We start from the raw sequence: 26,448 nt of genomic DNA, 5'->3' as shown, positions 1-26,448 counted from the left end.
GCAAAACAGCAGTGAAACAGGTCTGCAAGAGGAGGTGTGGCCACACCACTTGGGGGGGGGGAATTGCAGCGAGGGGGTGATGTGAGCCCCTCAGCCCAGCGCATAGCCAGTGGGGGGCGTGATCAATCAATGTGATCGCTCCCCCCAGAGGCATAGGAGACTGAGCAGTCCCCCAGTGCAGCCCAGCACACAGCAGCGTGTGCTGGGCTTCTGTGTGGTAAGAGGTGGCCCTGTTCACATTTATTCTGGTGAAATGTAAGTTTTATTACCCAAAATTGTTTACAATACAACAAAGTCCTTATACTGCATTATTCTTTCCTTTCAAAGCTATGTTTGGTACGGTTTATTCCATACACTGCTTGTGAGTCATCTCTGTGCAGCTTCCATCAGTAGTCTTTCATCGGAATCGGTATGTAATGCCGTCTGTCGGGAATGCCTCCTGTCAAATACAGACAGCGGCATCCCGATGGTTGGTGTCCCAACAGGGGTCGGGTAAGTATACTTACCCTCCCCCCTTCTCCCCCTAACCCTCCCTTCTTGTAGCCTAACCCTAAACCTCCCCACCGCACACCCTTACCCTCCCCGTTAGTGCCTAAACCTAAGTCTCCCCCCTTCATACCTAAACCTATCCCTCTCCCCCTAGTGCTTAACTCTATCCCCCCCAGTGGTGCCTAACCCTAAATCCCACCCGCTATGGGGTGCCTAACCCTAACCTCCCCCCCAAAAAACCTAACGCTAACCCCGCTATGCTACCTAAACCTAAGCCTCCCCCCCCCCCGTGGCTGACAGCTAAGATGCCCCGGACTCACCTGGTTCGGGCTGGCGTCTATCTATGTTACGGCCTTGGGATTAAGATAGGCGTATTTCGACGCCCATCTTAAGTCCCGTGTCGGACTTCCAGCGTCGGGATTCAGACCCACCGCCTGTCTGCTAACTGCGTCCCCTTTCATCATGATGATGTTCCATCTTCCCTGGTATCATAGTTACATCTCCTTTTATGCCTTGGCGGAATCTTTCTCCTTGCTCCTTACTAAAGGGTTGGGTACAGGATTCCAGCGTTCGGGATCCCGGCAGTCAGAATCCAGACAGAGTTAGGAAACCGACACCTGCCAGTAAGTAAATTAATCCTACCTCTAACGGCAGCCTAAACCTAATCCTCCCTCCTGCAGCCTAACCCTCTTCCTATTGCCCAACCCCTAACCCTCCCCCTTACCCAAATAATTTCTGTCGGGATTCTGGCGCCAGGATTCTGACTGGTGTCGGCATTCTGACAGCCGAGATCTATACTACATCTCTTACTAACAGCTGCAAGGTTTTCAGGAAAGAATTCCAAGTGATTGCTCAGAAAGTGTACACTGAAGCTCATTGAACAACCTAATGCTTTGTATTTTTCTAGCATGTTTTCCAGTACAGATGTGCCCCCATACACCCAGCCTCGATACGCAATGCGTAGCGAGCCGCCAGTGTGACTGGGCTTGCGCTGAGCATATTTTTCGCCCAGAAATGCATCTTAGTCACAACTGTATGTGACAAACAACTTAATGAGAATGAAAATTAATTTGATATGCGACACATATATCAGTGTGCGTCTGAGTCTGTATACGAAACAGATTCAGTCACACACAGATATAAAGTGTTGTATATTACATCAGTACAGTTTTGTGAAGCAGTGTGTCACATCCCATTGCAACTAATGTGCATCTGTATTTGATTATAGTTGGGATCTTTGAAGTTCTCCAAGAATTACTTACAAATTCCTTAAAAGTATTCCAAGCCACTCTTTCAACAGTTTCCATTTTTTCCCCAAACTCATTGTCTGTTAGGAGCTTGTGAATGGTTCAACAAAAATGCCTTCTTTCAATATGACATCTGATAGTCCGTTTCCTGGCTCCAGGCTGTATTCTTGCAGTTCTGTTCACCACCTTACCATTGCAGTTCCAGCTCTCAGCCCTGCCTCTGTTATTCACCGCTGATGCAGCTTCCAGCGCTGTCATCTATACCCAGCATTGCCTGCAGTATTCACCGCTGCTGCAGCTGCCATCTGTAGCATTGCCTGCAGTATTCACCACAGTCAGCTCACTCATTTGTATACAGAGATATCCAGTACTCAGGGCCTGACTCACACCCGTTCGCTATCTGCGTACGCTCGCTAGATGCGTATGAAAATTTGTCAAAGTGACGCCACGGGAAACGATCGCTCACCAAGGCATAAGCACGCCCAACCATGTCTTAGAGTGTGGCCACTTTGTGTATGCGTACGCCCAATTGCACAGGCAGAGCCGCCCACCAACACCACGTCATCTCCAGGAAGTGTATTAAAACATTGGTACATCGAGCCCCATCGGATGTGAATGCAGTGCTTGAGGTAGCTTTACCCTACCGCAATCATTGCGAGGAAATCAGTGTGAAAAAAAGGCAAGTGACGTGAACTATGACGCTGCCTGTTAATTAAGCACACCTCTTAAACAGCATTGAAACACTCAGGCACGCCTGCGTTCACATCTCTAACCCCCCTTTATTAGTGTCCTGCCCCTGTTGCCACCCACAAACGGCCTCTCGTGTCACTCATTACCCTAGGCTGCCTTTGCTGGGCGAGCGAGAGGGTTGCGATCGCAGTGTGTAGTTCGCGCAAGCGCAGAATGAAGCGTGTGCTTGTGCGTACACAGAACATCGGGCTGCTTGCGAACGTACAGCGCGAGCGAGCGGCTCTGAATCAGGCCCTCAGTTCCGACTGCTGCTATCCTGTGGAGCATCAGGTCACCTGTGTGGTCCGCTCCTTCAGTATAACCAGTAGCCAGTTCTGACTCTATAGGAAATTCAGCTGGTTCGTCTACTTACATTTTTAATCAGCACCCGTTCTCTCTCATGAGGACAAGCCTAATTAAACCCTCAAGCTTCCTACACTCCACTCACACTCCAGCCAAACCAACCGTCCATGAATCAAGCCCATACAATTCTAGTGTAGTGGCATTTATTGCAAGCAAAACTTAACAGATTGGTGTTTAACGTTATTACGCACCGAGAAGTTGAACTGGATGGGTTACGTATAGTACGTTGGTATATTCTCTCCGTGTTATTTTGCTGCCCCAAGAGTCTAAAGACGTGGTGCCAGGTAAGCTGGCTTCTGGATATAGTGGTGAAGGTGTGTGTTTACTTTAAGTTCTTGTAGATCTTTAGCTTTAACATAACCCTAATAAACTAAAGCTCGACAAACAACCTGTCTAAAATTCATCCTAATTCTATGTATACATTAAAACCTACAATCAGGTGCTGCAAACAATGGGCTAGCGCTGTTGTCACAAACCAATTGCAAGCTATGAATCATAGAGGATTTCCCCTAACTACACGGCACCACCTACTTGTGGACGATCCTTACTGGATCCACCAGCTGCTCCACTGGCAACTGTACTTTTCTCCGCACAGCGGCACTACAGGGAGATACTGGCCTCAATAATCCAGCTGAGCAACGCTATCGGGTAAGCAGAAATGAAGGGAGACTGAGGATTGCTGATGTAAAGTTATCCCTGCTCTAACACCCGCTCACCCTGACTGGAGAAGCCGGCTCTCACTGCACACAGCGGCGCTATATCGCTTGACTTATATCATGGACAGCCGAGCATTCTTAATAGCATAGCAGGAGCCAAGGGAGATTGTATAATTGTCTGTTCTCAGCCAGCCCAGCTGTAGCATCAGCTCACCCCGAATGGAGAGGCCAGCTCCTGTTGCACATTGTGGCGCTGTACTGCCTGATTTCTACCACGGACAGGTACAATTTAATTACAGCGATATATAAATATTTGGCTGGCAACATTTTGTATGACATCTATTTGTCATTGTGGTGGACACATTATTACCATTCCAATGGGATTGCTCTGGGTATTCAACCTTTATATTGATTTCAACTATTTATGTCATATTATGCACAAGAAGTCTAGTGGTCTCTAGTGTACATTTATATGATCAATAGAGGTTTATTGTTTCAATGTATTTTACATTTTATTCATTGTGAGATATCTCTGTTTTTATATTAATGTGTAGATTTCATTATCATTTATTAATAATAAAAGACTAAGGCCCTCATTCAGAGCCATTCGCTATTTGCGGTCGTTCGTTCTAAAACAAGGGGTGGCTATTCAAATGAACCGTTCGCTGTTTGCGGTCTGTTCACGCCTCTAGGTCTGATCGAGCGAACAAAACTTGCGTTCGTTTTTTGGAAAAATACGCCCCCTGGCCGCTCGCATCCTACGTCATGTCCGCTATTTATTAGATTAATCGAGTACATCGACCAGGGTATGCACTGCTCGCTATTCTTGTGGTTGGTTTTTGCTACCACAATTTTGCGAGCAGTTCTGGCTATAAAAGAACCCAGTGACGTGGTCAATGACGCTGCTGTTTTAAATATGCACACCCATAAAACGCCCGTTTTGACCTTTAAGCACGCCTGCGATCGGATCTCCACTCCCCGTTTTCAAGCACCTTCCCCTGTTACCACCCACATACGCCTCATCCTGTCACTCAAATTATCAGGCATTCGCTATTTTGCGAGCACATGAATTTCGGCCGCACTGAGTGGTTCGCGCATGCGTATAACGATCCGTACGCATGCGCAGTTGGGCAAACATCGCTCGGAGCGAACGAGCAGCCACTTGCGTCCGGCTCTGAATCAGGGCCTAAATATGTAATAAATAAATTAGTTTATATTTCCCAGTTTGGAGCCATGACTGGTTCGGTTCTTGAATGCATGTGAATTCTGCTACCTCGCAGTATATTTTTTTATATTAGTGCAGTCTGATACAAATTGTATTTTTGGTCTTTCTATGGGTGTTCACAAATCCCATCACTAAAGACTTGCTGCTTTCGATTAACTCATTATTTTTGCACAATTGTTTGATATAATTTGACTTTTTAGATTAGCGCCGGGATCATTGGCTTGTTGTGAAGCTATGAATCATGTTGCATTTCTATAGGCAGAGATTTACATATAGCCATCTGAGGTGAGGTATCCCCAACACATCACATATTGTTTATAGTATTGAATAGTCCCAATAAATTTAAAGTTTGAACAACATATTTATAGAATTACATTCAGGCCATTTGATTAACAAAGTAACTGCACTGGAAACCGCATCTCTATGTTCTGGGCAGTAATCATAGCACTGTTAGTGCTTTTTATATATTTTAAACCTGGTCTAAATACTGTATATGTAAGTGGTGGTAGTTTTCTCTGTTTCCGTACAGTCATATATATATTTTAGTGGTGTCAACATCACTTCTTAAATAGAACTCCCATCTTAGTAAATGTACCCTCTACAGTCATACTCCAGCGAAACCAGACCCAGAATTAGGTACATCAGGGGGATGGAGCTGCAAGAAATGGGAGGAAGCTGTAGCTACATACTTCAGACATATTTTGCTATTCCATATTGTCTCACTATGAATAAGGCGAACAGTGTCATGGGAGTATTAGACTTGTTAGCAAAGAGAAACCAATATACAGAAGACGGCACTGGATAAGTAAACAATTCTAACCACAACAATTTATACATAGTAAAAAAATAAAGTCCCTGGTATGCATCTGTCTGTGTGTTCAGGCTAATCTCGAGAACCACTGAACGGATTTTGATGCAGTTTTCACAATTCTATAGAGCATTTATCGAGGAAGGTTTAGGTGTATAAAACATTAATGTATGACAAAAGGGAGCCGAGCAGTGACTGTTTTAGTGAAGCAAGTCAATGAAAAAACGTCCGTCTGAAAGCTTTCTTGGCTTACACTGCCTAAACCGTTACTATCACAATGATGGACTTTACTTTATACCAGGGCTTGCCAAATTGACAGAAGAGGCAAAACATTTCCAATCGTACTGTTATGCAAACCAAAGTCATAGGTGGGCATTCCATTCTGTTAGTGACGCTGCCATGGACTCGAGTACCTTCACTATCACAGCCGTTCTGGTCTCACTCCCCAACACATCACATATTGTTTATAGTATTGAATAGTCCCAATAGATTTAAAGTTTGAACAACATATTTATAGAATTACATTCAGGCCATTTGATTAACAAAGTAACTGCACTGGAAACCGCATCTCTATGTTCTGGGCAGTAATCATAGCACTGTTAGTGCTTTTTATATATTTTAAACCTGGTCTAAATACTGTATATGTAAGTGGTGGTAGTTTTCTCTATTTCCGTACAGTCATATTGTACACTGCACTGATTAGTACCTTATTGCTACAGGGAGCCTCTGATTGTAAGCAAAGCGGAGGAGTGAATGAGTCCAATTTAAACATAATAAGTTCACAAAGTCCACGCTGAATCAATGAATAGAATGACCTCGTCATGGGCAGAAGAGAAGAATTGTGTACACCCTTTGAGAAAAATCCTTCTCTCCAGAAATAACCTATTTTGTACATTTAAGTAAAAAAAGAAAAAAAAAAACGATAAAATAATAAAAAAAACACAACGGCCAAGGCCAGTGATCTCTAGAGATAATTGGTTTACTCACCCAGGTGCTACAGCTGGAGGAATAACAAGGATGAACTGAAGCTTGGCCTGGTGGAGGGCCGACCCAATGTGTGTGAGCAAATGAACCAGCTCCCTGTATGGTGGGAACAAAACATTCATCAAAACAGGATATAAATGTAAGGCAAGCGATTCTCTTTTCACAAAAGTCTAGATATCTATAAAGCGACAGTCAAACAGACATGCAATCTAGACTTTTTCTAACACATTATAAATTATACATACAGTAAATGCCCATGGACAGTTAAACATAAAAGGGGAGAGGGAACGACATCAGGAAAGTGTGAAACAAAATATAAAAGATACAACATTCAAAATAAGAGCATCAAATACAAAAATAAAAAACTAAATAAATAAAAGAAACATATACAAATCATCAATTGGATAGCAGCAGGAGCAGAAGATAAACAATGAACAGCCTAAAGCTGGGTACACACTATACGATGCATCACACGCACCATGTACACTGCACGAGCCAGTGTACGATAGGGGAGATATATATCGTTACATGCTGCATGTAGCAGCATCATATTTACTGACTTTGCAGGGCACCATTCCGGGAGCAGCCGGAAAGGACCGCTTCTTTCATCTTCGGGGGCGGGGCCAGACAATAGCAGCCATTAGGCCACGCCCCCTTTTGCATGAAAGCCCCGCGAATTGCGGGCTTCGCCAGGAGGGGATGGGGCTAAATGCCACGATTCATGTCATTTATCCACGCCTCCTCCATACGGACCCGCAAACATCTCGGAAAATCTCCCCATCCTGCCCACTTCACTAGGAAGAGGGCGGGATGCGGGAGATTTGCCTACTCTTTCGGGGGTGCAGGGGAATTACAGAGAGTAGGCAAGTATGAGCAGCATGGCATTATTCACTGTATCGTCCCATCTGCTGTGCGGTACACAGCGCATGATCTGCACGATATATCATTCCGATACGTGACAGAACAATATATCATACGACAGATCGTACAGTGGGCCTGATTCAGACCAGCTTGCCAGCGCTATGCACTCGCAAGCGGGTCGATGGCCGGGCAGTGCGCACGCAGAGCGAGCGAGAAATCACTCGCTCCAGGGCTCGCAACAACACGGGGCGGCTGTCGATGTTGATCGACAGCTCGTCCCATTTTGTAGGCGGGGAGGGGAGTGGCTGGCCAAACGGTGGCGTTCCGGAAGGAACGCCTGCCGTTTGAGGGCGGCCCTACTGACATCGCTCATCTATTAGTTGTCTATTAGAGCAGGAAGCTCACTAGGGCTTGCGGGAACGAGACTCTACCACAAGGGTCTCGTCACAAGCCCGACAGTCGCGACCATCGCGACCATCACCTAGCCGCTCGCAAAAGCTGTGGGTGGTCACCCACAGCTTAGCAAGTGGCCAGGAGGTCAGATTGGAAAAAAAAACAGGCCGCCCGATTCAGAGCGAGCGCTCACAAAGAGCGTCCGGGTCTGAATCAGTGCCAGTGTGGCAGCACTGTATAAAGACACAATATATTAAGCAACGTAAAACAAGATGTCCTGTATCGAAAAAAAAAAAAAAAAAAGAAGCGCATTTTAATTATTTTGTCAACCATAATGGAAACTCTATAGCCATGAAGCAATGCATGTAGTGGGGAAACAGAGTGGAATTTCCAAAAAACAAAAGGCGCTTTATGCAGAGTGAATCGTAAACTTGATTTGTGGCTTTTGTTTTGCAGCAAGTAGGATTTTTTTTTTCCACAGTGTATGTGTGGATTTTACAATGTGTGTCTTTTTACGGCTAAAGGACCAAGTATTGGGCTGGAATGGACACGCGGAAGCTGACAGCGGGCATGCAAGCAAGGCCAACGCACAGTAAGGGCGTGTAGTCGCTAATTGTTACTAAAATGGGCGGAGAATATATGTTAACGTTTAGGGGGCTTTGAGTTGCAGGTGCACTGACCCTGGTGTAAGGGTGATATTGATAATGATGACTGCATGCATTTGGTCGCACAATGTGAAAACCCATAAAACTGCTGCAACTGTGTTTAAAATGTGATTCTATACGCCAGTGTACATTAATTTTTCACAAATATATGCTGCTTCATACTGAGTTAGGGGAGGAGTAGCTTGCACATACAGTCAGGTGCATAAATATTGGGACATTGACAGAATTTTCATATTTTGGCCTCTAGTCACCACCACAATGGCTTTGAAATGAAACAAACAAGATGTGCTTGAACTGCAGACTTTCAGATTTAATTTGAGGGTAATTACATACAAATCAGGTGAACGGTGTAAGAATTACAATGGTTTCTATATGTGCCTCCCACTTTTTAAGGGGCCAAAAGTAATGGGACTATCAACTTAAAAGCTATTTCATGGACAGGTGTGGGCTATTCCCTTGTTATTTCATTAACAATTAAGCAGGTAAAAGGTCTGGAGTTGATTCTAGGTGTGACATTTGCATTTGGAATCAGTTGCTGTCGACTCTCAATATGAGATCCAAAGAGCTGTCACTATCAGTGAAGCAAGCCATCATTAGGCTGAAAAATCAAAACAAACCCATCAGAGAGATAGCAAAAACATTAGGTATGGCCAAATCAACTGTTTGGAACATTCTTAAAAAGAGCCCTTCTGCTCCATGGGAGGTTTCTGTCCTCCATGAGCCCTACCGGAGAGCTCAGCAACACCAAAAGACCCGGAAGACCACGGAAAACAACTGTGGTGGATGACAGAAGAATAATTTCCCTGGTGAAGAAAAACCCCTTCACAACAGTTGGCCAAATCAAGAACACTCTCCAGGAGGTAGGTGTATATGTGTCAAAGTCAACAATCAAGAGAAGACTTCACAAGAGTGAATATAGAGGGTTCACCACAAGATGTAAACCATTGGTGAGCCACAAAAACAGGTAGACCAGATTAGAGTTTGCCAAACAACATCTAAAAAAGCAATTACAGTTCTGGAACAACATCCTATGGACACATGAGACAAAGATCAACTTGTACCAGAGTGATGGGAAGAGAAGAGTATGGAGAAGGAAAGGAACTGTTCATGATCCAAAACATACCACCTCATCAGTGAAGCATGGCGATGGTAGTGTCATGGCGTGGGCATGTATAGCTGCCAATGGAACTGGTTCCCCTCTATTTATTGATGATGTGACTGCTGACAAAAGCAGCAGAATGAATTCTGAAGTGTTTCAGGCAATATTATATGCTCATATTCAGTCAAATGCTTCAGAACTCATTGGACGGCGCTTCACAGAGCAGATGGAAATGACCCGAAGCATACTGCAAAAGCAACCAAAGAGTTTTTTAAGGCTAAAAAGTGGAATGTTATGCAATGGCCAAGTCAATCCCCTGACCTGAATCCAATTGAGCATGCATTTCACTTGATGAAGACAAAACTGAAGGGAAAATGCCCCAAGAACAAGCAGGAACTGAAGACATTTGCAGTAGTGGCCTGGCAGAGCATCACCAGGGATGAAACCCAGCATCTGGTGATGTCTATGCGTTCCAGACTTCAGGCTGTAATTGCCTGCAAAGGATTTGCAACAAAGTATTAATAAAAAGTGAAAGTTAGATTTAGGATTGTTTAGTCTGTCCCATTACTTTTGGCCCCTTAAAAAGTGGGAGGCACATATAGAAACCGTTGTAATTCCTACACCGTTCACCTGATTTGGATGTAATTACCCTCAAATTAAATCTGAAAGTCTGCAGTTAAAGCACATCTTGTTTGTTTCATTTCAAAGGCATTGTGGTGGTGAATAGAGGCCAAAATATGAAACTTCTGTCAATGTTCCAATATTTATGCACCCGACTGTATATCTCTATATATGCTGGGGCAGCACAGACGGTGTAATGGTTAGCGTTACTGCCTCACAGCACTGAGGTCATGGGTTCGATTCCCACCCCGGCCCTACCTGTGTGGAGTTTGTATATTCTCCCTGTGCTTGCGTGGGTTTCCTCCGGGTGCTCCGGTTTCCTCCCACACTCCAAAAATATACTGGTAGGTTCATCGGCTCCCAACACAAATTACCCCTAGTGTGTGCGCATGTGATAGGGAATATAGATTGTAAGCTCCACTGGGGCAGGGACTGATGTGAATGGCCAAATATTCTCTGTAAAGCGCTGCGGAATATGTGTGCGCTATATAAATAACTGGTAATAATAATAATATATATATTTTAGTGGTGTCAACATCACTTCTTAAATAGAACTCCCATCTTAGTAAATGTACCCTCTACAGTCATACTCCAGCGAAACCAGACCCAGAATTAGGTACATCAGGGGGATAGAGCTGCAAGAAATGGGAGGAAGCTGTAGCTACATACTTCAGACATATTTTGCTATTCCATATTGTCTCACTATGAATAAGGCGAACAGTGTCATGGGAGTATTAGACTTGTTAGCAAAGAGAAACCAATATACAGAAGACGGCACTGGATAAGTAAACAATTCTAACCACAACAATTTATACATAGTAAAAAAAATAAAGTCCCTGGTATGCATCTGTCTGTGTGTTCAGGCTAATCTCGAGAACCACTGAACGGATTTTGATGCAGTTTTCACAATTCTATAGAGCATTTATCGAGGAAGGTTTAGGTGTATAAAACATTAATGTATGACAAAAGGGAGCCGAGCAGTGACTGTTTTAGTGAAGCAAGTCAATGAAAAAACGTCAGTCTGAAAGCTTTCTTGGCTTACACTGCCTAAACCGTTAAAGATATATCACAATGATGGACTTTATTTTATACCAGGGCTTGCCAAATTTTTCAAAAACTTAGGAGCCAGGATGAAAGTGTAGGAGCCAGACCCCCCCTTCCCCCCGGGAAGCATTACTGAGCACCTACGCCCCTGACAACCAACCCCCATTGCCACACCACTAACGGGGTGCCCCATTAGTAATCCCCCCTCTGCAGTGCCCCCAGTAATAATCCCACCTCTGCAGTGCCCCCAGTAGTATTCCCCCCTCTGCAGTGCCCCCAGTAGTAATCCCCCCTCTGCAGTGCCCCCAGTAATAATCCCCCCTCTGCAGTGCCCCCAGTAATAAACCACCCTCTGCAGTGCCCCCAGTAGTAATCCCCCCTCTGCAGTGCCCCCAGTAGTAATCCCCTCTGCAGTGCACCCAGTAGTAATCCTCCCTCTGCATTGCCCCCAGTAGTAATCCTCCCTCTGCATTGCCCCCAGTAATACTCCCCCCCTCTGCAGTGCCCCGAGTAGTAATCCCCCCTCTGCAGTGCCCCCAGTAATAATCCCCCATCTGCAGTGCCCCCCAGTAGTAATCCCCCCTCTGCAGTGCCCCCAGTAGTGGTTCCCTTATGTCGTGCCTCTTTAATCAGTGCCCACAGAAGTGCCCCCCTCCTATGCATTGCCCCCAGTAGTAGTCCCCCCTATGCAGTGACCCAAGTAGTAGACCCCACTATGCATTTCCCCTAGTAGTAGCCCCCCCATAGTGTCCCCAGTAGTAGCCACCACCACCTATGCAGTGTCCCTACAGTAGCGACCACCCCCACCTATGCAGTCTCCCTACAGTAGCGGCCATCCCCCTATGCAGTGCCCCTTAAAAAAAAACACGCAACTTACCTGATCCCCGCTCCTACCTACGACCGCCGCTGTCCGCTCCTCCTGGCCACTCTGCACTATGGGAGAGACATCATGACGTGACGTCTCTCCCATCACCTGCTGCGGGGTGAGCCGAAAGGTGGAGCTCATGAGTGAGCTCCAGCCGACTCACTCCGTGAACGACGCAGCAGCCAATGAGAGTCTGACAGACTCTCATCGGCTGCTATAACAAACATACAGCCGCCGCTGACGGCTGTATGTTTGTTACTCTGTAGTGTGGACCGCGCCCGCGGTCTGCACTACAGGGCCTGGGGGTTGCTGAAAACCTGGTCGCCAGGCAGCCAAATCTGGTCGCTATGGCGACCTGGCCCCCGGGCTTTGTCGAGCCCTGTTTTATACCATGTAGAGATTGATACATATTATCCGGTTCAGTGGTGTAAGTTCATCCCAGATGCCAGGAGGCAAGTTATAATTTGGTGACACCCTGATACCGCTAATGGAGGGGAAAACCAACTGGTGTGGGTGGGGAGCCCTCCTGATACCCTGATAGAGGGGAAAACCAACTGATGTGGGGGCTTTGATGATTGAGTTTGAGTCAAGATACTGTAAGACTGCTACTGTGGTCTACAAACTACAAATCACAAAATGCCCAGTCTACTGCCGACTGCTTCACATGCCAGGAAGATCTGCCCCCAAAATCAGTCGCTGCTGCCCTAGTTCCCCGCCTCCCATGCCCTCTCACCTGCGCGGCTAGAGCTGCCACCAGGGAGGAATGGGATGGGAAGTTGTGGTTGAGGGGGGGACCAGAGTCACAATGGCATAAGAAGCTGCTGAGGAGCAGCAACATCAATAAGCGGGGACATGCTAGAGATAGATGGAAGCGGCAGCTGATGGTCTGACACGTAGCTCTCCACTAGTAATGTATATGGTTGTGGTAGCTTCTCGGGTGCCGGGAAGAGGTGCCGTGTATTGGGCGGCCCGTGATGGTACACTCCAGGTACATATGAGCCAGTGGTTCTTATCTACCATCAAATTCTATGTTTCTATAGCTGCCAAAAGGATAAATGAAAAGGGGCAGACTAGATGGGCTAAGTGGTTCTTATCTGCCATCAAATTCTATGTTTCTAAATTCTATATTTACAGCCCTAAATGGGGTGAATATTGTGGGCAATGGAGGAGGTACCCCTTCAGTGCTGGCGCCCGGCGGCAGATGCCTCCATTGTCTCCCACCCTGATCCGGTTTCTCCAGAAAAATTGATGTAAGCCCTGTTTACAGATACAACATTAATGTTTTTCCTTTTTTTACCTTTCCCATTTCATTTATGTGAAAAACGATTCTTTAATTTCAAACAAGTCCAATTCCCGGTAAGAGTCTGCTTTGGCATGTCAATAAATAAAGCCCAGGGACAGACACTTCACGTGGCTGGAGTTGACCTAAGTGGAGACTGTTCTGGTCATGGACAACTTTACGTGGCCCTTTTGTGCATCACGTCAAAACGAAATCTTTTTGTGTTGACGTCAGGAGGAAAAACGACTAATGTCGTCTACAAAGGCGATCTTATAAGACCTCGGTTTAAAAAGACTATTGCCCTAAATTAAAAATTGCTCCCATGCAAAGCCGGGGCGGGTCACTAGATTTCAATTTAATTTAGTAAATATAAATACTTATTATTCTTCTCAATAAAAGCAGTATCTCCAGCACAAATCTGGCTTTGTCCTACTTCTACTCTTACAGCATGAATCTGAATTTTAAGGACAATGTATACAAGCACACTAGCTGCAATGCTGAGACTATTTATAGTATAGGCTGACTGCTTCTCTTGAAATGCATATGGCATAACTGAAAGTAAAATGTACAAACACATTAGCAAAGCAGAGTTTTTTATGCTCTAAACCATATGGAGCACAGAATGGGAAGTGTCATCTGCATGGCTCTCCTCATCTGTGGTTATACCACCATTCCTGTTTGACAGTTTCTTTTCAAGTATTGAGAGTATTCATATATTCTACCCAGGTATCAGGATTACAGTGTAATCTTGTCTCATTGTTTGTATGGAGCTCTGCTAACACTACAGAACCCTCATTGAGGTTTATATTAAGCAATTCAACCCAAGAGAGAAAATAAACTTGGAGTACACTGCACTAAATGTGTTTTTCTTGGATATCAGAACAGCTCTGTGTTACATTAAATAGCTCAAAAAAATAATAAAAACATTAAGGGGTCTATTTACTAAGCAGTGTTAGGAGACAGAGTGAAAAGTGATAAGGTGTCAGCCAATCAGCTCCCAAATGTCATTTTTCAAACAGTGGGCCTGATTCAGACCCGGATGCTATTTGCGGACGGTCGTTCAAAAAAGGGGGCCGGATATTTAAATTGTGCGCTCGCTCATTGCGGTTTGTTGACGCCTCTATGTCTGAGCGAGCGAACGAAAAATGCACTCGCTATTTTGTAAAGACGCCCCTTTGCCGTTCACAGCACACGTCATCTCCGGTATTTATTTGATTAGTCGGGTACATCGAAAGGCATCTGAACTGCTCGCAGTGCTTGTGGTAGCTTTTTCCTACCGCTATCACTGCGAGCAGTTCAGGCTAAAAGACAACCAAGTGATATGTTCGATGACGCTCCTTTACTAATTATGCACTCCCATTAAACGCCCTTTTGACCGTTAGGCACGCCTGCGTTCGGATCTCCACTCCCCCGTTTTCAAGCACCTTCCCCTGTTACCACCCACAAACAGTACATTCTGTCAATCAAATTAGCAGCCCCTCGCTGTTTTGCGAGCGCACGATTTCCGACCGCAATGACTGGTTTGCGCATGCGCATTACGACCCATACACATGCGCAGTTGTGCGAACATCGCTCAGAGCGAATGAGCGGCCTCTTACGAGCGGCTCTGAATCAGGCCCACAGTCTGTGAATGGCAGTTAGGAGCTGATTGGCTAGTACCTTCTCACTTTTCACTCTGTCTCCTAACACTGCTTAGTAAATAGACATCTAAATATTTTATGTTAGCGTAGTCATTAAAATACTGTCATACACACATAGAATATTTGTATACTGCTTGCTGCTCACTATTCGGAAACCAAGCGGACACAAAGACCTAGATACGCTGGGGGCGATTCAATTGTTTTGTGGCGACTATTTGTTTTGGGCGCCCAATGGAGCAATTCAATTGTTACTTCATTTAGGTGCGATAGCTGCTGGAATTTCTGCTCACACCCTCAGGAGAGGGTGAGCAAAAACGTGTGATAAACCCGTGGTTACAGCTGTTTGGGTACCCCAACTAGAACTTTAGACGGGTTTAGCCGTTTTACGCAGCTAAACCCGGTCTAATTGGGTGTGAAGACCGTAATAATTGAAGAGCACCAAGAACAATTGAATTGCAACACTGGGCGCCCATTAATTATCACCACCCACAAAACAATTGAATCACTCCCTGTAAGACTAGTATGTGGAAGCTTTTTGCTTTTACGTTTAGCCATGTTTTGATCCAGTTTAATCTAGAGTATTTAAAGCCTAAGGACATGTTCAGACCTCTGCAATAAAATTGTGTTTTAAATATCTTAATGCTTGCAAAAAGGCATTATTGATAGAATAGATGACTTTCGGCTCTAATGTTGTCATTAGTAATTCAAACACTGTGATTAAAATTTTAAGAAAAGGTTTCTGCATTTAAAAAAGGTCATTGAGACTTTGGGAAACGTACTTGATGTAATGTTTCCTTAAAGAGTAACAGCATGTTATATGTATAGGGATCCGGTCAGAATGTCATCATGGACTTTATGCCAACAACCAATATGTTAACATTCACAAATGTGGACATACCATTATTTGCTTAGGTTTAGGGGTTAGGTTTGGGCTAATATAACAGAAAACTATGTGGTGGCGACATGTTAAATGTTAACATTATGAACATAGCAAAAGTTTACATTATGAACATGTCGACATATTGGTTGTTGACAAAGTCCATGTTGATATTTAGAACCTGCTGACATTCTGAATGTCGACTCTTCACACCACACCCATATGCAGGGGCATCTTAAGAAAGGAGGGGGCCCGTGGACATTGCCTGTCTGGGGCCCTTTCCTTTCTCCCCAGCAACTGGCAGCCGACTCACTCGGCTGGCCGGCCACCGCTGCATCAGTAGACTTTGGGCACTAGAATGTACCCAGAGTCTACTGCGCATGTGCCAATTGCCGGGAAAATGGAGCAGCCACCATTTTACCGGTAATTTTCTCACTGCACATGCGCAAAATGCCGGAAAGATGGCAGTGGCGGACATTTTCCGACATTTTGTGCAGCGCTGAGACACACGACGCGGGACAACGGAGAGGTACGTTTTAGATAATAAGGGTGCAGGGTGCATACCCTGCACCCATTATAGATACGCCCCTGCCCATATGAATGGCAACGTGATGTGCCAGGTAACACTTTTAATACTTAATGCAGCTGCAACTGGGTTTGACTCTGAACCACACCCTATGTGTTCATCTTTTGAAATATGGAGTTTTAGGAAGTATTGTGGCATCAAGGATGAGAGGACTGACAAGAGGCGACATAGGAGAGGCCAGAGGTCCAGGGAAGCGAGGTAAATTTGGGTATCATTGCAAAGAATAGGTAGCAACACATCCTCTACATATATTCCTTCATCAAGGAAAGACGTGTAGAGAGAAAAAAAAAGGAGACCAAAGACAGAAACTTGTGAACCCTTTTGGGAACGGGAAGAAAAGGGGAGCTGGGTGTAGATACCTAGAAGGAGCAATTGGACAGGAGGTGAACCAGGAGATTTATATACAGCAATTTATATTCATTTATTAATCAGATGACAGAGCATTGTATTCATTCTTTTTCCTTTAGTAGAACTCTGATTCCCCAGTCAGTTCAACAGGAGCAATAAGCCCTCACCAGTCCTGACATGCAGCTCACCAAAACCCAAGGTACAAGATGGAGCACCCACGATACGGAACATGTGCTCTTTATAAAGAGCTAAAGCCATTGTCCGCCATTAAATCAAATAAGCTCTTGACATTCTACACCAATCCTTGTGGGTGTTGGAGCAGCATGGACATCTAGGAGAGGGGGGATATCTGCCCTGAGCCCACCAATCAGAACTAGATTTGAATGGGCTGATGGACAAGACCTTTAGCCTCACAGTGACCTGTTTTAAAACATTTCAATTACATATATTTACCAAAATCAAAGATAGATTAGTTAAAAGCTTTGATAACTACATAGCTTTGGGCATAACAAGCAAGTCACTCAGGGGCCTATTCATCATTACTAAAAATTTGATGGAGGTAATAGGTTTAGAACTTGCATGGAGTTCTACCCAATTACCGGAGGAACTCATCATTCCTCCTTTCCCTAACTATCTATTCCCAAAAAGCTGTCATTTTTGCGATGACAGCTTTATAGGAAATAGATACTTTTCCCTATCTACTCTAACTTACCGCAGCTGTAATCAGTGCTGCGCATTGCCTGTTACGTTCACAAAAGCAGCACATGCACAGCACTGCCTACAGCTGCAGTATTTCTGTGTCCCACTCAACCTCCCCCTCCTTTTCTCCGCTCACCTCCCTGGCCGCTTCAGCCGCCTCCTGCTCTGACACTGTGTTCTCCCGGAAGAACACAGTAAAGTTTAAAAATAAATAAAAAAAATAAAAAAAACTTTACTGTGTTCTGCCAGGAGAACACAGTATCAGAGCAGCAGCAGGAGCCGGAGGAGGGACCAGGGAATGACGGAGGGAGCCGGAGGAGGACCTGCTCACGCTGAAAGCAGGTATACGCCACCCGCTATACGCCACCTAAGAGTGGCATATAGTAACACCATCAGATTCCAAAAATACATAATTTTTGGAATTTGATGAATAGCCTAATTTCTACATCCCCATACTAATGTACTAATGTATGGGGAGTGTGGAAATTGACGCAGACGGACTTAACCAGGAGATATCAGTGATATCTCCTGTTAAGTGTGTTAATAAATACTAAAATAACGGTAATTAAGGAAAATGTCCTTAAAAGCGTTATTTTAGTGTTGATGAATAGGCCCCTCAGTTCTTCTATTCTGGCGACCACCACTACATTTTTATGAATGCTGATAATGGAAGGGACACTTCCTTATGACGCCAACAACAACTCCCCTATGTTTCTGAGCCTGAATGACAACACTGGTCAGAGTCATGTAGAGTCATGTAATAACAAGCAGGGGTTTTGTAATATGCATGCCGTGAAATGTACAACAAAGTATTGCTAAGGATTACAATGATCCTACAGCCAGCTTAGACAACCATTTCTAATTAAACAGACATTTGTCAGCTATGATGTATGACAGGGACACAGATAAAATACAGAACTAAAATATCAGCCAAATAGGAAAACATTTATGTCACAGGACAAATTAGGACACGTGTATTTCTTGATTGACATTCTTTAAGTATCTCAGAATGAGACCTCACTATTTGCAGATCCACAAAAACAGATGCTGTCCCCACTTCCTGAAGGGTTATTTAACCACTTAACTGATTACTTTTTTTCTGGCAAAACCGGTCAGAAATTGCCGGGTCCGCAGGAGAGTCCGGGGAGTCAGAGGAGATCCGTTCTGCACGTGTGTAAAACTGTTATCCTCTTCAAAAACACAGCAGGGCGGTGCGTTCGCACCTTGTCAGCAGAATCACAGTTGGCTGCGTTCGCATCCCATACAACCACATCAGTTAAGTGGTTGTTTCCTAACTTATTAAAAATTAAACAAAAAAGCCTTTTTGTCTCCAGTTTATGTGAACACATAGCCATCATATTATGGTATGGATAATTTACCTTCTCTAGATCACTATAGGAATCCAGTGTGAATTTATTTATCCTGCAGTGAAACTATCTGTTGAGTAAAAGCGGCAACACCACCTAATTGGCTGCAGCATTCATGAGCCATTCTCCAGCTACCTTGATTCTGTTCCAGCTATGAGGTGTCCCTTAGGAAATTCACCTGTAATGAGCCAGGCTACCCTTAAACGAATGAGATTACCATTAAAAGAGCTAGACTGCTTTCCAATAAGTAGTAGCCCCCACCTTGTCGTCCCCACCTTGTAACACGAAAGGCAGCCGCATTTATTCCCATTAACCTTTATAAAGCCTAAGACAAACGGTGTGTTTGAAATGAAAATGTAAGCCACGCTCCTTTGGGAATTTGTGGATGTAGGGAGCATTACAAGCAGCTGGCTGGATAAGTGAGTGGGTGACAGGCTCAGCGGAGATCTGACAGCTCTCCTGGTGCTTGATGCATGAGAGGTACACAGAAGGGACCCGCTCAGGCAGAGCAATGAAATGTAATCCCAGGGCCAGCCCTCATCTATAATACTTTCATTTCTACCTTTTGTACGATGGAGAATTTAAAGGTAAATTACAAGTGAAGTGCATAAAAAGGTATAAATGTAACATTTGCAGAAACATTTTATTCTGCAGTGGCTTCAATCACAACAGGTTATATCATTTTTAGCAATATATAACATAAAGCACTTGATTACAGTTACAGTAGCTGTTGTGAAATGATGGTCACTGTTTATTTGAGTATTCAGTATTTTATTTTACTCCTTTTGTCCTTAACAATGGCTGATTTTAGTGTTAGGCTATTCAAATATATGTTATATCTAGGGGCTGGCTGGGAAATTTTAGCCTGGACGGTATGCACAAAGCACTAGCCCATGAGTGGCAGCCCATTCTTAACCATTTAACTGACTGCTTGTTTTCCACAAAAACACTCAGAAATTGACTTTTTTTTAATTAATAATGTTCAAGTATTTATTTTTTACCATTCTTTTTTTATTGAGAACAGAATCAGTATAAACATACTTCTGGCCACGAAAGGACCATAGTTGTGTACAAAAAAAATGGAAACATGATGCATATATAAAAAGAAAAAACATTTAAGCAGAACACCATCACATATGAATAGAAAATACTGCAATAGTATCACTAGCACACGCAGGGGGGGTTTCTGAGTACCTAGAAACCCCCCCTGCTCGCCGATCCATCGCTGCAGCTGACCGATATGAGGCAGCTGTGTCAGTAACGCGGCATCTGCCTCCTCATATCGAGCGGTTTCCAGGTGTGCCGCTGGAGAAGAGATGGAGAGATTCCTTGCCCGCAGTAAACTCCTAACTTAGTTTGGGTCCGGGCAGCACTGTGCTCTTCCGGGTGGCTCAGCCGCTGCCCGGGCCATTACCAATGGAAAAGCGGGTTTGTGACATCATAGGTCACGCCGACCGCGTCGCCGTCATGCCCGCACAGTGCTCCCTGCTGCGCAGTGAGAGGTTCTCCATGACAGGCTGCCGCTGTACCCGCTTCCACGGCTGAGGTGCAGGGAGCACCTTTCTCTGCCATGGACAGGTAGGGCCAATATAATTTATAGCCAGTGTGGTTATGTTTTGTTTTGTTTTTTATGTGGGAGTAATGTATTGTTTTGCCTTCTGTGGGGACAATGCAATTTTTTTTAATGGGGGGGAAATGTGAGTGTTTCTTATGTGGGGATAATCATTTTGGGGGGGAGGCGCGTCTTTAATAAAATTATATCAGCAGTGTTTATATGCAGAGGTGTGTGTGTGGTGCGCGTGGCTGAGGGGTGCTCTAAAGGTTTTAAAAACTCTGGCACATAGGTAACTATCTAGGTTCACTAATGGCAGTGCCTGCCCAATGCATATCCAACCTACTACAGCAAAACGAAATAAGTGTGTGTGTTTTACCATAAAATAGCCCTGTGTAAAAAAAAAAAATATATATATATTATATATATACATACATACATACATACACACACTGTAATGTATGGAAACCCCCCATAAAAATCCTGCGTTTGCCACCTGAGTATGGTGCATTTCTGACTAGATAAAAAATACATAGAAAACAGTATTAAAAAGAGAAGTATAATAGGACAGAAGAGAGAGGGAAAATAGAAAGAGATAAGATAGGAAAGGAGAGGAGTAGAGAGAATAAGTCACCCATGCCAATTAAGACACCATGGGAGGGGAAGGGGTAGTGTGCGTACCATAAGTCTCTCTGAAGCTCAACCAACTATACCAGGTGGCTGTGAAATCAGAGGAAGATAATTTCAAGGATGAGATTAGATCCTTCAGGAGCATACAGAGGTCTATCCTCTGGAACCACCAAGAGATAGGAGGGCAGGTTGAGGATCTCCAGAAACATGGTATAGTCACTCTCGCAGCATTCATCAGAAGTAGATGTACTTTTTAAATTTCGAAATAGGTATGTCTGTAAGGTTAAGTTACCACAACTTAGGCGTATCAGGCAAAGGAAAGTAGGTAATTATCTCCGTTAACTTCTGACGCCAGAATTCAGTCAATACTGGACAGTTCCATCATAAGTAGAGGGAAAAGCGCCAGACCACACCTCCAACAGAGAGCGGGTAAATTTGGGAACATCTGATGAATCTGTACAGGGTACCTGTACCATCTGGCCAGAATCTTGTACTGAGTTTCTAAAACTTTGAGCGAGGAGGAGCTGACAAAAGTATAGGAAAATATTTGGGAACATTGTTCCTCTGTCAACTCCCTTACCAAGTCATTTTGCCAAGAGGAAACATAAGAAGGCAGATTGGTGGTTGAGGCAACAAGACACAGCTGATACAATAAAGAGATTAGATGTCTCAGCAAGGATTCTGCCAGACAGAGGGATTCAAACTGAGTTAGTGTTCACTTGGAAGTACCAGCAATGAGAGAGGAAATATAATGCCTAATCTTAAAATGTACAAGGTGGATGGTTCGTGATTACCACAGGCCACCTGCAGTGACTAAGTGATATATATATATATGCGAGACACCCACTGAGGCCCAACTGGACAGATAGTAAAATCAGGATTGCTTAACAAGGACGTACAGTAGGCAGTGAAGCATCTGGACTAGACGCGGGGAAGTTTCTAAATCTTTTCCAACATTTAAGCATAGATCCCAATGTGGGGTGAACTAAAGGGGGAAACTTAACAATCCAAGAGAGGACATGTGATGGAGCAGTAGCTGCATGACTCACCATAAGCGACCACTGTTTAGAAACAGATGGCCCGGACATCTAAACAATCCTAGCCAGGTGGACAGAGTAGTAATAAGTGAGAAAGTGAGGAAAGATTAAGGCCTCCTCTAGTGCGACTTTGAATCAAAACAGCCTGCGATAATTTAGGCCGACATGACCCCCACACAAAATGTCCCACAAAATCATGTAGCTCCCTAGAGAAAGAGGTCAATAAGTATTTTTAATAATATATTAAAATATTTTATATAAAAAAAAAATATATCTGGGGAGTGCTTTGCACCCTCCTCATCAGTCCCATGGTCGTAGGCCCCCTTTATGAAATAACTTCCCAACCCCTATTGGCAATGGACCCCCCCAGTGGTCATAATTCTGAATAATAGTACCCCCACAACCCCATATTAGCAAAATAAACTCCTGTTTTATAACCACCCTGTAAAAAGCTTGTTTTAATGCAGCCCCCTCCTCTACTGTGACCAGAAATTTGGTTTTATCATTTGATAAAATGCTCCACTATTCCCAGTGAGCTCTGGTCCTGGCTCCAGAAGCTCCCCACTCACCCGTGACCATAATCGCTATCCTCGCTAGTGCAGGGCAGGCACAGCAGGGAGCAGGAGACAATCTCCCTTTGTAGTCCGACCCTGCATAAGGGTGAATTGGCCGCGTAGTGGCTTCTTGATGGAAGCTCTGCCTGCTAATATTACAAGGAGTTTCTTCCCAGTCTCTGGGAAGAAACTCCTTCCCTGGGACTGCCAATCCAAAGTGCAATTAGCAGTAAGAGCTTTTGCGGGGGTGTAAGTTCATAGCAGGAGCCTGGAGGTGATATAGTTGTAGTGATCCCTCTGCTCGCAGGCACTACCAACACTCCAGTCCCAGCAGCACTTACATGCACTCCCCCAAACCCACATTCACTACCCCAGCAGTTCCCAGTCACACACTCTCCACCCCATGTATTCACTGCCAACACCCAAGCAGCGCCCAATCACACTCTCCTCCCCCTGCATTTACTTCCAACACACCAGCAGCGACCAGTCACACATTCTCCTCTCCCTGCATTCACTTCCAACAACCCAGAAGCACCTAGTCACAGACACTCCTCCTACTGCATTCACTGCCAAAACCCCAGCAGCATCCAGACAAACACCCTTTCCCCTGCATTTACTACTGAGACCCTAACAGCACTCAGACACGCTCTCTCCCCTACTTTCAAAGCCAACACCCCAGCAGAACCCAAACACTCTCCATCCCTTCATTCACTGTCATGCCAACACCACAGCAGCAGCAACTAGAAACACACTCCTCCCCCAACTACTAACACCCCAGCACACAAACACAACCTGTTGCTGATCAAGGTTTTCCATTGTTGCTATTTGCTGCATCCACAGCAACAGCAGAGGAATCATGTTCTGCATGTGTGAGGCGGAAGAACCAACAAAAGAGAGAGGAGCCATACACTCATTGCCATGTCTTTTTTATGAACACTGGTTCTGTTCCTTGCTGGAGATCCAACCCTAGAGACCCAACTCCAGGATGGGGGCCCTGGACCGTGGCACATGCACCCAAACCTCCCTACTTATTCCTGTGCATAAAGCAGAACCTGGAGCAATGAATGAGGTCAGTGAAAAATACTGTTCCAAAATAATTAAATGTAATAAAAATTGCCAACATTTTTCTATAATAATAAATGGCAAAACATAATTAAAATAAAATTACACAAAATAATGTAGACCCAAGGTTTCATTTAAACCTTTTGGAGTAAGTGTATCTAACCTATGGATCCAACGTGCCTCACACTGTAACAATATATTTGCTATGCCTACACAGGATGTTTGAAGACATTGCTTCCCTCAAACAGACGATAAAAGGAGAAACGGTTAAAAATGTATATGCAACAATCATTTTTACTTGTTTAACACGGATGTGCGATCACACATATAGAGAGAAGTACACATTCTTAGCACTGCTGAGTGTCCTGATCCATACTACATAGAAACATAGAATTTGACGGCAGATAAGAATCACTTGGCCCATCTAGTCTGCCCCATTTCATGTATCCTTTAGGCAACTTCAACCCTATTTACTCCTTACGTCTCTCTTAAGGATACATACGTACTGGAAGTGCACGGGTTCGGGCGCCACTCTTCACGGGCCTGGGATTTATGTAGCTATGTCAAACCAATTTGAATTTGTCAAACCAAGCACAATTTTTCTAAATTTTAATCATAATTGTATATGTGTTAATGTTAATTATTTATTTAAATTATTTTAAAATAAAAATAAAAAAATAGCACGCTGCTCCTAGCAATTTCTTCCCTTGATTAATTTTGTCATAAGTATACTAGAAGAAAATATTTACTCAACAAGCAGACATGTATTCATTGCAGTACTTATACACAAAGATCACTATTTAACAATAATCATCTGAGAAATAATGAACGGCAGGGACAACACTTGGATCTTAGGAGAGAAAATATACCAGACCACATTTACAAAAAATAAAATAAAAAAAAATTAGATCCCCAATAAGTTTTTCTTTCCCAAAAAGAAAAAAATAACATGCTATTATAAATCCACTTTAAAAATATACTATGTGACATTATTCATGAAAATATGTCATTTTTTTTGTCTAGAATCAATTTGCATTCAATATCCTTGCTTTTACAAGGTCTCAGAGGAATGAAGATAAAAAAGTACATCTGGATATGCAGTAGACGGCTTAGAAAGAAATTAAATGTGCAAAGGCCCAGACAGAGGACAAAATGACACAGTTGTATGGTAAAGAGGACAAAATAGTTTTTAGACATATGGGGGGCTATTCATTATCAATAATGGGTCCGCTGCACATGAGGAAACGCTAGATTCCGCATGATTTAAGTAACGAGCCCATTTATTATCAGGGGCCCGATAAGTCCTATATATTCAACAAATTTTGAAAACTGAAAGTTTTAGTAGTTTGCTTGCGATAATTAACTCCATCTTCAGATAGTGTTGGTTTCCCGTGCCCCGCGCCTGCCTATGGGAAGGAGGTATGGGGTTTGCGAAGATCAGAGCAGATTCCTTCACAGTGAGTGACCTGCGGCCATGCACATGCGTGACCTTTGGTAATTAAGATCATGGCTATGCAGTCTTGCAGGTTATTAGGAACTTGTGTCAGGTCTCTAGGTCAGGAGAGCAAACACCCCTTTGATGCCAATAGACTGTCAGAATAATCTAAGCACAAATTACTCTTTTAAGAATCCAAGTGAAAGAGTACAATTTTCAGTCACTGCTGTATGGACTGCAAATAAAGTATTCCTTAAATACTCCACCTAACGCGTGTCCACGCTTTTCTCAATGGTAAACAGATCTACCTCTAGAGGGATTGTTAATCATTTGGACTCCAGATTAGATTCCTAAAGGCTCCCATACAATACTTTAGAATCCCAGAGACATTGAAGCCCAAACCTCCTTGCGGGAGTCCCTAGTGAAAATCACTGATGCATCTCTGATCCTCTGCTGTATGTAGCGCAAACAATACTGTAGTTGATAGTTTAAAGAATCCAGAAATTTCCGCAGAACAATGACAAGAACCATTTCCCTAAAGCTAGGCCAAAAACATAGCACAGTTTTAGACATTTATTATTTTGATATTACAACCACTGATCTCACCAGTGTTTGCTATGCATGCAGATGTCATCTGTTGATGAAGTTAGTTAGGTACGGATGTATTTATTTTCTTTCAGACTGTTATAGGAGAAGGTGTTCCTTTTTTACTATCCTCTATGTTGAAAGCAGTGTGTGCAGAAATAATAAATTCCTGTTCCATTATACTTTCTGCTGCTCCTATATAGTGTATCTGCTAACAGGTTATTGGCCCAGGACTGCAGCGAGAAAATAAAGCTAAATAATAAAAGTCGAAACCTCAGTGAAAGAAAAGCCAGAGCCCAGAGGAAAATATGCTGCTCATAAGAGAAGGTATGTGGAAATGTATACAGGAATTTAAGCCTGACCCAGTCACAAACGAATGGGCTGTGAAAGACCAGAAATCTCAGAGTTCAAAGTCTCGCAGTGTAGATGATGATCAGATGATGCATATGTATAACTGTGACACTGCAAAATAAATGTGTTGTTGAAACTGCATGAGAGAGCTACTTTAAGCAAGAAGCTGTATTTAGAAGAAATAAAGGACTTTCATATAGCAGCCCTGCTGCTCAGTTGTCTCCTAGACAGCTATGAGACATTTGTAACAGCACTTCATGCCAGACCAGATGATGAATACTAAAATATGTTAAATGGAAACTTGTGGATGAATTTTATCGCAAGATAGAAAAGTGCAGATAAGCATGATACAGCATTGAATGTTCAGGACTGTATTATTAAAACCACTGGTCAGAGA

The 26,448-nt window shown here is 43.8% G+C and overlaps 1 protein-coding gene across 2 annotated transcripts in view; it reads right to left on the bottom strand.

Annotated features, from left to right (window-relative positions):
• CHID1 (chitinase domain containing 1) overlaps positions 1-26,448 on the bottom strand; it is a 580,147-nt gene that overhangs the window by 405,996 nt on the left and 147,703 nt on the right. For both annotated transcript variants that reach the window (XM_088471050.1, XM_088471051.1), the window contains exon 8: positions 6,505-6,597. In XM_088471050.1, coding sequence (XP_088327176.1) covers positions 6,505-6,597 — 93 coding nt within the window. The remainder of the gene's footprint in view (positions 1-6,504; positions 6,598-26,448) is intronic.

This window comes from Taudactylus pleione, unplaced genomic scaffold, assembly GCF_031769625.1.
Source record: "Taudactylus pleione unplaced genomic scaffold, aTauple2 ptg000109l, whole genome shotgun sequence".
Taxonomy (NCBI): domain Eukaryota; kingdom Metazoa; phylum Chordata; class Amphibia; order Anura; family Myobatrachidae; genus Taudactylus; species Taudactylus pleione.
The sequence above is the reverse complement of the archived record's forward strand: the minus strand, read 5'-3'. Positions and strand labels throughout refer to the sequence as shown.